The 16,420-nt window shown below is 34.5% G+C and overlaps 1 protein-coding gene across 1 annotated transcript; it reads right to left on the bottom strand.

Moving 5' to 3' along the window:
* Positions 1 to 2,257: 2,257 nt before the first annotated feature.
* Positions 2,258 to 6,989, bottom strand: LOC134656298 (juvenile hormone epoxide hydrolase-like). The gene is made up of 7 exons (XM_063511812.1): positions 6,903 to 6,989; positions 5,837 to 6,013; positions 4,812 to 5,060; positions 4,151 to 4,297; positions 3,465 to 3,810; positions 2,749 to 2,980; positions 2,258 to 2,465 (listed from the first exon to the last, which is right to left on the bottom strand). The coding sequence occupies exons 1-7, from the start codon at positions 6,987 to 6,989 to the stop codon at positions 2,258 to 2,260; spliced, it is 1,446 nt and encodes a 481-aa protein (XP_063367882.1).
* Positions 6,990 to 16,420: the final 9,431 nt, after the last annotated feature.

The raw sequence follows: 16,420 nt of genomic DNA, 5'->3' as shown, positions 1-16,420 counted from the left end.
ATAAATCCCGACTCATTACCGGCGACATTACAACGAGGTTTAAGCTTGTATCCCAAAATACTTCAACAAAGGAACAGGTATACAATACTCTGTAACATGGTATAATAATATACTCCGCCTGGTACTCTCTTCCGAGATTCGCGAATGACCTAACTGTCACTTGCCTACGTCATCATGCTGTTTACAGGTTCTCAAACTTTAAAATGTGGGAGAATTTTAACCAACGGTGAAAATTATTTTAACGGCATTAATTTTAAGTTATTCATGTAGAAACATAGTAAAATAAAACAAATCTATACTGCCCTTTTCACTCCTACTCTTACAGTTCCGAATAGAACAGCCAACCATTTTCGTAACAAAACATTAATTACCAAGCTTACGACGTGAAAAGTTTGGAAAACACTGCGACTGCTGACACTGAGCGAGAAGGAAATAACAATTAACACGCGTTCGACAAGGATGACGGTCAGGGACAAAATGGCGGATTGTCAAATGTGACAGCGCTATCCTGTGTTGCCAGTAGTGTAAACAGAATTACCCGAACGTCTGAAATTTCTTTCGTGAATCGGAAGATATTGCTAACGAATAATTAAAAATAACGTGTTATTGTAAAATTTAAGATAAAATACATATAAATGAAAATTATAAAATTATAAAGAAATATTTTAACTTATTAACCATAGATATAATGTACCCATGTAACATGTTATGTTGAAATAAAGTGGCAATGTTATTGTGACGTAGGCAAGTGACACTCTGGGAAGAGAAGACCATGTTTTATTAGACCATGCTCTGTAACAGGTTGTTTAGATATAATAAGATACCTACCTGCTAGTATAAATCTTGAGTATGTATTTCTGTAGATGGACCTCTTTAAAAACCAAGACGTGAAATTTCTAGATGTCTAAATGACACGGTAAAAAGTTAATCCCATCAAAAACATTACATGTAAAAAGGTGCAAGTCTCGCAACGCTTCTACTACAAAAAAGTTTTGAGATTATTCTATTGCCTTGGAAGATTATTCTACAACAAGACATAAACTTACTCGTAAGATACTTACAGTTTTTTCGATTTTCCTGAATGAACCGAGTTGTTCACCAAAGCTAGTGTTGCCAAAATACTCGTGTTCATCACTAACGCCTGGCTGAAGCTCGGCAAAAACATCTGCTTTGCAATTCAAAGCAGCGGAATCCGAAGCCGTACACCTCATTTGACTCGCAAATACTTGTCAAGTCAAACTTTGATACAGTTCTTTTGTGATGAGTATTTTGGAGAATATTAGTATTGCATTGTTTATTAATCAATGTGTTGAACATTGTTACTTATATTTCTTTATTCTATCTGTTCGTTAAACAAATGAGACTGTTGGTAATTCCATTAAGAATGAGATTAATCATCATTTATAACTATGTGATATATTTTCTTTTCGATTTCATTAAACTATTCATTTTTTTATTCAAATTACAGTATAATACAGTATAATACAGTATAATAGTTAACATTAAGCACTGTGATGAAATCACAGACAGAGTGACAAATGTTTAGAATTAACCCATGAAATACATACAATACAACGGATACGCCTGATTTACCAAGCTTATTAACAATATAACATTGTGGTGTAGATGCGCTCAAAAGATAGAGCTGGAATAAAATGAAAATACAAACTTTAATTCCCCGCTTGATGACAAGGAGTAAACAAACCGAGCTGCAGTAATCGCCCACGATCGACTCAGCAGCGATCGAGTTAGCGGGACGCCGACACTTTTATTCCTCGACTTTATTAGGAGACAAACTGATTACGTCAGGCAGCGCCGAGCATTCGGATTGTGTAACTTTATTATGTTGTTATTTGGATTTTATAATGAACTCATTTACTTACCGCTGAGCTACAGTCGTAACGCTACGTCGTAATCGTTAACATGGATTTCCCGGTATGTAGCGAAAATGCTTTGTAGAGGCAAAAAGACAACTTGTCGTGATTAGCACTGAATGTGGGTTGGAATGGGTTAAGCGACGTACGGAAAACGTATCAAACTTAGTTAGATCTGAGGTTTTTTTTTTAATTGTTTGATCCATCTATGTTCAGATTAAGATTTTGATGACGATTTTGGTGAAAATGACCTCCGATCTATAAGTATTGTCATGGTGGTATTTCACACAGGTTTAGCGGTATACCTATATAAAACATTATTGTATAATAGAACATTAAAGCGATGTGATTTCTTTGCAGTCTAGGAAAAATACTTGTTTTAATTATAAACCTAATTTTTTGAATAAGTTTACACCATAGAAAACATCATCAGCTAATTCTTGAGGTCTTTCTAATGCAGCAAAATGTCCTCCGAAGTCGTCGTAAGTGGTGTCTATGAGGTTTGGATACTTCCATCGAAGGAAAATTTCAGGGTTGTAAAAGGGTTCGTTCTTTAAACATAAGAACCATGTTGGCACTGATGTTGGGATCCTAAAAAAAAATATTGAGCCGGGCTTAATTCAAATAGAAATATTTATCTGTAAATTAACTATTTTTTGAAGTTTAAATGGGAATATTTTAGAATTTCAAGACATTCCATGATAAATATCTTCGAGAATTCAAGTAATTAAATGTGATAAAAACATATTCCAGTAATAAAACTATTAAAATGGATTATTTCATGAGTAACTATCGCGGTAACCGAAGACAATATTATATTTCAGTAAGTTTTACTATTAAATGTAACTTTTTTAGTAAATATTTCAATACTTACTGCTCTAACGTTAATTCTACATTAGACAACTCTTTGTAGATTCTCATTGAAGTTGTTATACTTTCGCTGACCCAGTACACCATTACATTATCGATCAAATCAGTCATAGTGTCATTGTAATACTTGGCCATACCTCCGTCTTCAAGATACTTATTATTGGCGTCAGTGTATATCATTATTTTATCAAATATGTAAGTTGCCAAGCCAACCGGAGACTCGTTTAATGCGATACCTTAAAGAAAAATAAATTGTACACTATAGGTTCTGCCCATGACTTCGTCTGCGTAGAATTATGTTTCTAGGAATAGAATACCCTACTTCACTTTCTCAGATCTCACTAGCTTCATACTAAATTTTACAAGCCATTCAGAGAGACAAAGAGAGAGATTTACTTTCGCATTTATAGTAGAGATACGTGCATCATTATTACAAAGGTTTAGAAAGTTCATATAACAAGGATATTATAGGTTTATTATATTCTTTCAACGGCTTGGAGGAAGCGTTAATGCTGAGCAAAGTTAAGAGGTCTGAGGTCTCGAAGAAACCCGCCGCTGGGTGGAGCGCCCAAATTACTGCATCCATGCAATTACGACTGCACGAGGGACAGAGCCTGAATATAAGACAATTGCATTCATACTAAGCTTTTTATACAGGTAGCCTATGGGTCCAACTCGATTGTAAATATAGAATAATTCACTACCTAGTACCAGTCTTACCAATTGTATCAGGTTTTGTGCCCTGTAAATGACTGTATCCCGTCTCTTCAATCAAAAACTCTATTTTTTCCTTTAGCGGATACATCCTCTGCCAGTGGTGAGCATCGACAAACGTTGGCCAAACAGCTCCCAGCACCCGTCCAAATACCGCAGGCTTGCCCAATGTTAGCGGCATATTGGAATGGAAGCCTATGACCTCATTGGGGAAGAGAGTAGCCATTATTGAGCCAATCACGTGACCGAAATCCCCACCGTGAACATAGTATTTATTAAAACCCAGGCGGTTCATTAGATTTCTCATTACTATAGCGACTTGAAAAGGACCTAAGCCAGGTCTGACAGCACCCTGCAATTGATAAAAACATAATTCATTCAAAATATAAGTACAATAGGATTTAACTTTATTAAGTTGTTATGCTTAATTATTGAATACAATAGAAAAATAGTGCTCACATATTTCATCTGCCCGTATTCGTGGCTTATACATTAATAAAATCCAAAATATGTAGTTAATTAAGTATAAAGTATTAAACATAATGGTTTTTATTAGTAGGTATTTACTTCCGGTTAGTAAAATCGGAAATACGAAATAGTACCTACTAGGTATTATGTATGATTTTTTTGATTAAGCATTTTCGATTGCCTAATAGTGGTGATTAGATAAATCAATGTAAACCGGTACTTACTTGTGAAAAACCGAATCCCGGCAAACTGGGCACGATAACTTCGAACACAAAATCGTAGTCGGATCGTTGAGTTGTTAACAAAGGCGCGACGTCGTAGAACTCGCGGAACGAGCTCGGCCAGCCGTGCAGCAAGATTATAGGCAGGATCTGAAAGACAGACTTCCCGTCAACCTATATCTTAGTTTAGGGCTGAAAATTACTCATGAACAATTTTTTCTTGTAGATTCTATAAGTAATAATTACATATTACAATTACAAGATAACTAGAAATAAAATAAAAAAACATAAACTACCTATAAACTTACCTACCTATAAACCAATTATAAAAAGAACCCCATCCAACAAATCTGACTGCGAACTAGTTTTTGTTATTTGTGTAAGATTGTCCTATAATATTTTAATTTTATATTTTAACAATATGTATTTCTAGTTAGTCCAAATTATATTGCATCATCGAATCGTTGACATCTGTGCGAAGATAAGTAGTTACCTAAGTAAAATTATACCTAAATATTGTTGATATCTGTACAAGGAAACTAAATAACATAAAATGTACATCATGTTTGTATTTATACCCCGGGGTATAAATACAAACATGGGTAATATAAAACATTCCGCCGCCCAATCCCCGAAGCATGCATATGATTGTATTTTTTATCACCTTAACATTTTCAACCTCAGGTCTAACGCGCATAAAATGGAGGTCCAAGCCTTGCACGTTAGTTTTAAAGTGCTGAAACTGGTTAAAAAAACGCTCTCGCTCCTTTATCTTGTACTTGTACTGCCAAAAGGAGAAAATTTGTTCCCGCGCTGAGGAATGCACTCCGTACGTCCACGCGGTGTCGTCAAAAGATTTATGTTTCTCTGAGCGTCGGTGGTGATCAAATTTCTTCACAAGCTGTTCTTGCATCTGTTGAAAGATATTTTACGTAACATATCATACATACACGAAACCTCTGCAATTCGCGAGTACAAATATACAGGGTGACATTTGAGTCGTGATCAGTAATATGTTTTTCTAACTCCACAAACAACGAGCAATTTAATGCCCCTACTCTTACTAAAATCAGACAAGATTTTTTTTTATTTTTTGTCATTTATTTTACTTTTATAAGCGGATTTAGGATATTACAACGGCTTATTAAGATATTTAAATTAGTAAATTGAATCGCCTCTTTGAATCGGAACTGCCATTGACATCAATTTTGTCATTTGTCCCAGTTAGAAATAAAATTTACTTAATTTTTTATTTGAAATATCTTACAAAGCTGTTTAAATACTACATTGCCACTTGTAAAAGTAAAATAAATGACAAAAATAAACAAAAAAATAAATAAATAATCTTGTCTGATTTTAGTAAGAGTAGGGGCATTAAATTTCTCGTTGTTTAGGGAGTTAGAAAAACATATTACTGATCACAACTCAAATGGCACCCTGTATATGTAGGTACTTATTTCTTTTATTTTTGTGATGTGTTAAATAGGACATAGTATATACAGCATAATTTATTTCAATAATATATGAAGATTTATTTCAATCTATCTTAAACTTGAATTATTAAACAAATCTATTGTCAGACTAAAGTAAATTAGGCAGTCAGTTACCTCGACGAACATTGCACCTACCTACTTTACCAGTCCTTAGGCTCCGTGTAATAAAATTAAACGTAATACATATTCAACTTACAGCATCACTAAACACAATCCTGAACGGTCTAACCGCTGTATCTTGGCTAAGTTTCGTGTTGTTTGGGCCCCACCACACGTCTAGATCAACTGCGGGCAGCGTTGGGATATGAAAAACGTCTGTGTATACATGATATGCCACTCCTGCTACGATTATGAAGTTCACCGTTAGAGTAACCTGAAAATACACGGTAACGTGTAGCGCTTCCGATAAATTCAGCTATGTCGGAGCCCCCCGTCAGCTGTCGGACCGATAATATTTGTTTGTGTGCGTATGTGTACGCATAATGTTTATTGTAGTGTTCGTGACCGCTAAAAGACGGCGCCCTCGCGGCGGCTCGCGGCCTGATTCAAGCGTCAAGCATTTCGCAAAAAAGTAACATTATTAGTATTACCATTTTTGGGACTTTCCGTTGGTTTCGCACAGGGGGCCGATTTTTGAATTTCGATCGATCGATTTCGTGTATTTCGTTCAGTAATATCTCCACTACTACGCATATAAATTCTACTAATAGAATTGAAAACGAGTGGTCAATACCACTCGATTCCAAATTTCTATCACTCGTATTTCAAAAATTAGCATTTCGCCGTTTTCCACCGATTTTCGAGTGACCAAATCGAGCGATCGAAATTCAAAAATCGGCCCCCAGATATTATACATAGGTCTTAGTTTTTCCGTAAAATTCTAAGATATCAGCAAATGCATTTGTACATTGGAAAAGACAGTTAAAATACAGCAGCATATTGCTGTATTATTGTATTCTAAACTAGACATGTTTGCTAGCACCGACAAATGTTTAATCACATACTCGTAGCCTAATGCAATATACAAATCCAATTTAACATGATATTTGACGAGGTGGCGTACAGTGCGTTAATAATTAGATAAAATAAGGCTCTCAGAAATTCTGACTTTGCTTTATATTTTATTTCATGGAAAAAATCTAATAAGTAAATAAATTGTACATATAAAAAAAGAATTCAGACGATTTACTATGTACGAATAGGTACTAGAGTAATTCTTTAGTGTACTATTTAAAAATAATACTCACAGCACAACGACTTGCCGTTTTAATATTCTTATTCTTTTTTTCATTGGAAATTGCAACTTTATCGTCTTTTTTCTTTGTTTTCTTTCGTTTATTGACTTCCATTGTGCACGTCTTTCGAACTTAATTAATAAATTTTAACTACAATAATATCTACCTAACTGTTATCATTTTGTACCAATCATTATGAAAGAAGCGCTACATGAACTAACTTATCTAATCTTTATCAGTTTTGTTTGGATTCGTAATCACTAATCAGAGATTTTTTTTTAATATAGAATAATTAGAGAGTTCTTTTTTCTGGCCACTTTGTTAAAAGTACATTGAAGCGCTAATTAAACTCATATTTTATCATAGCAGTAATCAAATCTTCTGTAATTGGGCATTTCTACTGACTTATAGTTGTACCTACTTCTAACTTGCGTTTTAAATTTTGGATTGTTTATTTATTTCCATACAGAATCACAGCTTTTAAGATTTCGAGACAAAAAAAGTGTCATACATTTTAAAACTATAACTTTAACAGAAATGCTCTAGTACGCGTAAATTTTCAATAGTTTTAAGTAAATTATAAAAACTAATTCCAGTGCTCGGAATAGGTAGTGCCTATTTACCTAAACTTCAGATGCGGACCTAACTAAGAGTGGTTACAACCACCAAAAAATATTATTTATTAATATTGTTCGCGGGATTTCCCGGGATTCATAAGAGTACCTAATCGACATATAATCAGACTCGGCGTCAAATTATTAGTAAAATTCAATAGTTTAATTCAGAAAAATGCGTGTCGTGACATATAACGTACTGTGTAGAAAATCGATCAAAAATGTAATGTGTATGTGTGTAACGAGGTAATTGAAATAAAAACTGGTTATCATATGTTTCAAACATTTAATGTATACAAATTTGTACTAAATAAACAAATCAACGTAACCATTCAAACTATCGGCATTAAACAATTGCATTTAGTTAATAATTTGACCCCGAGTCTGAGTATATGTCGATTAGGTACTCTTATGAATCCCGGGAAATCCCGCGAACAATAATAATAAATAATATTTTTTGGTGGTTGTAACCACTCTTAGTTAGGTCCTCCTCTGAAGTTTAGGTAAATAGGCACTACCTATTCCGAGCACTGCGTAATTACCTTTTCATTGCCAAATTATTAGATTCAAAATTGCACTAGGTATCACTATATTTTATGACACAGACACCGTAAACTAAAAATAAACATATCGACGTAATATAGGATAAGATTTTATTAATAACAGAGATGAAATAACAAAATAAATCAAAAATCTAACCCTAAATTGGCCTGAGGCATTTTTCCCAGGACACTGGCCGCGTTCCCCCTCTGCACAATGAGGCTGAGTTTTTACATAAGTATCACGACATACAACTCGATTAAATATTCGAGGAATAAACTTAAATATCTTCCTGCGAGCATTACTTTCGCCTCATCTGCTTGCATTCATGCATGTCTTTACACCGTACTTCACTTTCTAAATGCTCGCCTTGCTTACAACACTTTACTCCCGTCAGTGCCACCGACGCCCTAAGGAGATCAACACCTCACTGTGTGGAGCCCTCGGGCGCTCCACTGGTTAATGCAGGCTTCATCAAGGAGAAACGTTGTTTCTAGGTCATCTGTGCTCAAAAGAAGCGCCTTGGCTTTGCCTACGAAATTTGAAATTGTGGTTATGATATACGGCTTTGTATTTTGGATGGAATATTTGTATGCAAGAATACGAAGGCTCAAAGATAAAGACAGGGTACAACACCTTGTACGAGTAAACATTAAGAACGGAATCGGTTTATTAAGAGATATAAAAATATCAGAATTTGATACAACTTGTCCACATATTCGTTACGTAAAAAAGAATTAGGCGCCTAAATCGCTTTTTCAAAATACATAATATCCATACTAATATTATAAATGCGAAAGTGTGTCTGTCTGTTACCTCTTCACGCTTAAACCGCTGAACCGATTTAGTTGAAATTTGGCATAGAGATATAGACCTCCGGATTGACAGTCGCACACGCTCTTATCGCTAGGCTGCCAACGCTTACAAACGAAAAACAAAACCACAAAAACCCGGGATAACTAATCCACGCTACATGCATATCATAGCAGAGAATTATTTTGTTTTGTCTCGCTGTTAAACAGTGTGAAGCAAAAACGCGTGGCGTTATCAACGTATCGCGCATGACACATGGCACAGAGCTCACCTCGAAATGCCAGAAAAATGCACCGCTTTTTACACATTTCGTAAACCGTACTCGCGGTGCTATTTTTGGATTTTGTAGGACACATCACAGTTGTAGATTACTGCTACAAACAGATTGAATGTAGTACGAATGAGTTATCAAAATAACTATTTTGTATTTGTATTAGTGGATGGATAAATATCGAAGGGCAATGGGTAAAATCATTTCTTTTCAAACTGCATTAAAAGCTTACTATTATAAACTACTATTTCTGAAAAGATATACAACGATATATATTTAGGATATATGAGTGGTATAGATCTTTTATAATAGTAGAGCCCAATCAAGTAGGAACGAATAGTCGGCAATTGCGAATCTCTTTTTATGCAAAGCCCCTTTTGAAGTTTATTTTCATTTTTGACGGTGATCCTTAGAGAGATTAGATCGTGAACTAATTCATATACCAATCTATATCATCAATATCTAAGTGAAGGTAATGTATGAAATTAGGAGAATGAATTTACAAAGTGAAGCAACAATGTGATTTTTATAAATTTTATCGAAATAAATAAGCATTTCAGATCTCTAACCAATCAACACTATCGTGCATTTATAAGTAACGCTTTGTTTGTTGCCTATTGATTCGTCGCGTTCGAAAATGTCTCATGAAAACAGTATCAACCCAATCAATACAACGTACAAAGTGGCATACAATTTACATTACTATTTTATTTAATGTACATGAAATTCTGTACCGAATCTGCATACAATTTATAATTCACAAGCTATATTTCCGAACATACTCTTTCGTTGCTACAATAATAATTTTAATTTAATAATGGAACTTGCGGGCCTTAACTCATGGCCCATTTCGGCGTGCGTTAATTTTCGCGCACGTTCGAAACACATCGCTCTGCGGGCAGAAATAATTATGTGTGGAATTCAACCTGACACAATAAGAGCACTGTGAGGTATGAAACATGTGACAGGGCAACGGAAAATGAACAAAACCTTTGACGCGAAACTTGCTGCACCCACTTTAATATTCGCTGCCATAATTACCTACTGGAAGACGAGTTTTGTCAATTTCGTATTACAGAGTACGGGACAATTTAGGTATATATGTACCCATACCCAGTTTCTATTTGAACCGCACTAAATCAAACAATAACTATGCAAACAATAACATGATGCATTCAATCAAATTTCATACAGACGGTTACAGTAAAATATTTTATAAGTACATAGAAATCAGCAAAAACTATCTAACTGAGAGATTATGATTGTGACTACGATACACTGATAAGGAGTAGAATTATATTTATGCGATAATATTAGTGAATACAGTCGTTATCCTTTTAAAAATGTGTTGCATGTTTTTATTTTAACCGAGAGAGTCGTTTTATAAACAAGTTTAACTTTGACAGCAAATGGAATGCGTGATGCGATGACATAATAAAATATTATTACATAATTTATTATTTTATTCCGTTACTCATGAAATAAAACTATTAAAACGGATATTTCCAATAAATTACTGAAAACCAAAGGTTGTCTGTAAGAGATCGCTCTTTAACAATAGACAACCTACCGTAGTTTAATTTATATACTGTTTCTTTTGTTATTGTTGTGTAATAAAGTATTATATAATGTCCCTATGGTATAAATTAGTTATTAAATGACGTAATGCCATATCAACGAATTACCGCTCCTCGCACGATATGCCTGCATGTGACGTCACAAATTGTCCTCTATTCAGTTGCGAAATTACAGGCGCCGTGTCGAACTAATTTCACACTGATTCACAAAATTCTGGAATAATTTATTTGGGATGCTGAACCATAGGAATTCATAGTGCTTATGATACGAATATAATAACATGCAGCCATTTTTAACCGACTCCATACTTATTTAAAAGGAGTAGGTTCACAATTCAGTTTGTATCATCGTCAACAAAATCAAGCATTTACATTCAGAAAATGACATTTGATGAAGTGGAACTCCTGCTGAAGAGCAGAACGGTTGTTAGTGCTATATAGTTTAAGTTTTTCACCTTTAGAGTCATTTGTAATAATTATAAATTGATCGTTATAATGTCTGCGATATACAATGCCTCTTTGCGTGTTGGGGTCAACTAAATAAAAAAGACACTGTCATTTTATATTAAACACTGTTATGTCTATGTCCGATTCAACCAAAAATCTTTCTTAGAGCTTACGGACTAATAACCTGTAACTTTAACTCTCCTCGGCTTCTGGGTTTCATATTTATCTCCAAATGAAAAGAAAACTAACAACGAGATATAATAGTTATACTTAGTTACAAATTACATTAACCATTGTTTAGATAAACGGCAACGTCGAGGTGCTTTATAATTATCGTATGTTACTTTGCATCAATAGGAAATTATGCTTTATTATGTGCTTGCTACAAATCCTTTTTGACTGTACAATTACAAAGATACGAGGGTCTAACAGTACACAATTCATGTTCCATACTAGTAAATAGGCAAACTTGTCTGAATTATGGGACTTGTTATATAGTAATATCTACCGCCTATTCCCACAACAAATTCAACTTTATTGTTATCATAACAAAGTTCAATTTAAATAGGTTCTGAATAATAGCAGGTTTGAATAATGGTCGTTAACTGACCAATAATAATGAACATTGTATTAATGGAGTTAGGATTAAATTTATTACAGAGTTTGCTGTCCAAATATCAATTTTGATTGCATCATTTAAACGATATAAAGTATTTTTATACTAGAATAGGAAACTTTTTTTTTATTTTAGACAAATTTTCAAATGCGAATTGAATAAGTACCTACAAAATATTTAGTGCCTAAGCATGAGATTAAGCTGACTGGTAAATAAAAAAATCACCAAAGGGAACTTCAGCCAAGGGTTAACTAACAAATCAATGGACCCTTCCAATACGATACTAATAAAGTACCTCCATAATTATCAACCAAAACAAGTGTAACAACACAGAAACCATAAAGGAAACTACTCGACTCTCTCAATAGTCAATACCCTCCTCTATTAATTGGAGAGGTTATTTCGACCAAATCCGAAAGATAGGAAACACTATTGAAGCTGAATATACTTACTACTTTTCGGATCCAACTGTATTGGAATCCACTAATGACGTCACAGCGATCCTTTGAAAGCTGTTTTTCCCTTATGCAGTACATTAGGGTTGGCACGTGACGAGAAAACTGAGCGAGAATAGTCCTGGAAAAAAGCATTTGGAAACTGATTCGATAGAATACGATTTCTTTATTCTTATTGTTTGAGCCAATAAGGTGTAAAAGACGTGGAATGGCGGAGACATACTCTCTCGCAGGTAGTATGACATCATGGACATGTCCACTGAAATATAGGATATTTAAATTCTATTGCGACTTCAAAGTGCCAGTGATACCTATTTTGTAACAACTTTGTGTAAATCATGGTTACGTTCTTATATTCATAGGAAAAATAAAGCACACTGTTTTGATCGCTGTTAAAAAAACATGTACCTACATGTAAAAAACCGGGCAAGTGCGTGTCGGTGTCGGGCCAAGCAAAGCATGTCAAAGAGTGTACTGGGACGCAATGTTTTAGAGAATGACCAGCCAGCGAGAGAGAGAGAGAGAGAGAGGGATGAAGAAAGAATAACATTGTTATACCTACCTATGTTTTTGCCGACTATAATAGCGAGACAATAAATAATGAGGGTTATGATTCGTTTAAAAAAAAGTACTTACTTTAAAGTATTATTAGCCCTTTATCTTAAATCCAATCCGAAGTATTAGGGGTCAAATCCAATACGTAATGCTATACATAGGATGCAGGTAGTTACTAAGTATGTATGCGGTGGCACTAAAATTCCTTTTTAGGAATTATGACAGAAGTACTAAAAATAGAAAAAAGTTTGCTGATAAAGAATCTATATTAAGAAAAGAAATCCAGATCATTTATTTACCTACAAAGGAAATAGTGACTTCCATTCAATTTGCAACTTTTGAATACTGAATAGAAATGTAAAAATGTAAATTGAGTCGGTGCAACCCTAGAAATGACTGGGCTGTATTTGTGTTACATTTTTTTGGCTTCAGTCGTAGCTGCTCCTGTACGTACTATACTGATATCCAAAACTAAAGTTTATCGTTTGTTTTGACGTATATTTATTTGACAAAAATAAACAAAAACAGAAAATATGAAGTTACCTTTACTCAGATCCGGGGGCCTATAGTAATACTAAAGCCTCCCTCTCTCCATCGCATAAAATAACAAAAAAAAATCATGGCCTAAAATGATCTGCATTTTTGATGGTTAAATAACAGACCGATGTTGATAAACAATATTTAAAACAATACACCAACCAAGTGAGTCATGCCCGAAAATAGAACCTTTTTCTTTTTTGACGTCGGTTAAAAGAGTGCTAACGAGACTCGTAATAAACAAGGTAGAGAGTTATACAATATCTAGAACTGATATTGCTTTAGAAACTATACATATATGTATGTACACTGTGAGTTCTCTTTTTGCCAAATTGTCAGCACGTTTCAAACAAGACCCGAGTCGTACCCAATAGCTGTAAATCAATGTTTGTCACATTACTTCAACACGTTTGAAAGAATAAAAGAAACGTTGGCCGAGCAGAAGCGATCCTTAACAGTAAATAAGATTTCTGAAAAGAATTTTCGCTTTCATTCCTTGCTGACTTTAAGCAGAATGTATTTTACCAATGCAAACGTTTGCGAATATATTGTAGGTGAAAATGACGTTAGATGCATGTCTTTGTCTGCTACACAGTTCCGAAATAAGTTGCAGCTGAACTGCATTCGGTCTGTTTTGTGATGTTTGAAAGTTTAATAATTCCATCTGGAATAACTGTCTCAAACTGTAGGTACAGTGAATAGGATTGCCAACAATTATTAAGAATTCCCGGATTAATTTTCGCATGAAATAAATTTTGATGTAGCTCGAAGTTATAACATTTTTAGATTAATTAAATATTTATAACAATGATAAATTTACTTTACTTTCTTCCTATTCGAAATGTTCAACTCGGGTAAAACGCACTCATTAAAACTCTAACTACCTAATGGATAAAATATTTCGTCCTGTCATCCTTTGGTCAGAAATAGGTGCCTGTCATCCTTTGGTTAACAATCTACTATTCTTAAGTAGATGCTGGTGCTCTCGCTTCCGCACGTTTTTATTCTTCGTGAGCGTCCATGCCACGCGCGGGAATCGAATCAGCGAACCGCTCTGTGATAAATCTAATTTGCCAGGAATCTGGAACTTCGCTAGTTTCAAGTGAGGCTGGGTTTTATTTGTATTTAAGTGAGTTAGGGCGAATCGCATTTTTGTGAAGGTCGAGTCGAGGCACAAAATATTGTCACACGTGTTCGAGTATAAGTACAGCCGGCAGAAAAGTTGAGGTGGATGACACAATCTACATAGAGTAGGTACTACTTCAAAAAGGGAAGTGAATGAACAAAGGCGTTAACGTGATTTAAGTTCACGATATTTAAGGTGAAGGAACTTTTTGGTCAATCTTGGAGTTGGCTGTTCAGCGTGCTATTGATAGAAATAAATAACTAGGTATATATTGACAATTGACCATAAATTCCAGGTTAATGGTACCAAAAAGCCATATTACATATAATAATCCAAATATGGTGATAGTATTGAGGCCGTTGTTATAATGCTATGAATTGTTTAATGTTTACGTTTCGTCCGTCCGAACGATGGCGTAATAATAATTATTATAGGGCAGACGAGCTGTTGGGGAGTAGCAACCCCAGGTACCCGAGTGCTCGTTGGGAGTTCTGTCACCCGAAGGTGGTGTGACGGGAAAGACGTACAAATAAATAAAGAGAAAAATAATTCATGAAGTATCAAATATGATCTATTAATACCTCGGAGTAATAATCCAATATGGAGTGGTGACACAAACTAATTTCTATGTGAAAAATTCTGCAGTTTTCGGCGCGGGGGGCGAGGAACGCACACAAATAATGTAAACACTAATGCATTTTTTGCATGCGTCGCTACACACGCACACGACAAAATTATCAAACACTAGCATAAACTATATTCACACAAATACAAGAACAAACACAGACAACCCTGTCCGTGAACGACATGATGTCAGTTTTAAGTAAACGTAGAAGTGCGAGGGACTTGTCGATAATATTGTCGATATTTTATTGACTGAATTATAACTGTCTGCTTTAGTCAATTATAACCATCAAAAACATTACCTACATGTAAAAAGGTGCAAGTATCGCAACGCTTCTACTACAATAAAGTTTTGAAATGTAATGCTAATGTGAAACCAAGTCGGTTATTTTAATCAGTGCCAGGGGGTGTTAAAACCGTATCAATAAGATATCTTTAATTTGTAATACGTATAATGACTTGGCCATCGCACGGCTGCATAATGACATAAGGATCATCGTCACCTATTAAAAATAATTCTAATTGAACATAACGCTAGCACTAATTGCAGTTTGAGCATTACACGTATTTACGAGTACGGTACGAGTAAAGCATTATGTGCGATTGCCAAGTCAGTATATGTATTACAAATTAAATATATCTTATTGATACGGTTTTAACACCCCCTGGCACTGATTAAAATAACCGACTTGGTTTCACATTAGCATTACATGTCAAAACTTTTTTGTAGTAGAAGCGTTGCGAGACTTGCACCTTTTACATGTAATGTTTTTGATGGGATCTCATCTCTTTTTGTAGAGTCCTTCTTTTCGGGTACTCATACCCACACTATGTATACACATATCATAACTAAACACATCTTTAGTCGTACTCACATCGTACATACATCGTAGTGTACCTTTACTTTACCTACTATTTGTAGGAACTGCAACAGTAACTCTGTAATAGCATATATTTATATGGAATTACAAACTTACTTATGCAGTTCTTAGATCTTTAAAACGTGACTGATCTTGCAATATTTTTAGGTTTTGGATGGCTTGATAAGCTGAAAACTACTTATGTTTAAAATTTATTGCATCTTTTGGAAATCTAAAAAAATAAATCAAAATAACAATATATTTATAATGTTCATATAGATTTTATCGATATTGGTTTTTATGGTGTCCCATCACTAACTATGGTAGAGTGATACCAGAGTAATAAATTAAAAGTGCCTATTTATGGAAAATGACGGCAGTAAAATACCTTAAAATAAATAAATTACAATACTTACAAACATTGAACATGTCAAATAAAAAATATACGATAGAAACTAAGAGAAAAATGAATTTTCAAGCAGTAGTAGGGTAGGTGCGTTAGTTTTCGTC

This window comes from Cydia amplana, chromosome 2 (assembly GCF_948474715.1).
Source record: "Cydia amplana chromosome 2, ilCydAmpl1.1, whole genome shotgun sequence".
In the NCBI taxonomy this organism is placed as follows: domain Eukaryota; kingdom Metazoa; phylum Arthropoda; class Insecta; order Lepidoptera; family Tortricidae; genus Cydia; species Cydia amplana.
This window is presented reverse-complemented; position numbering and strand designations above follow the sequence as displayed.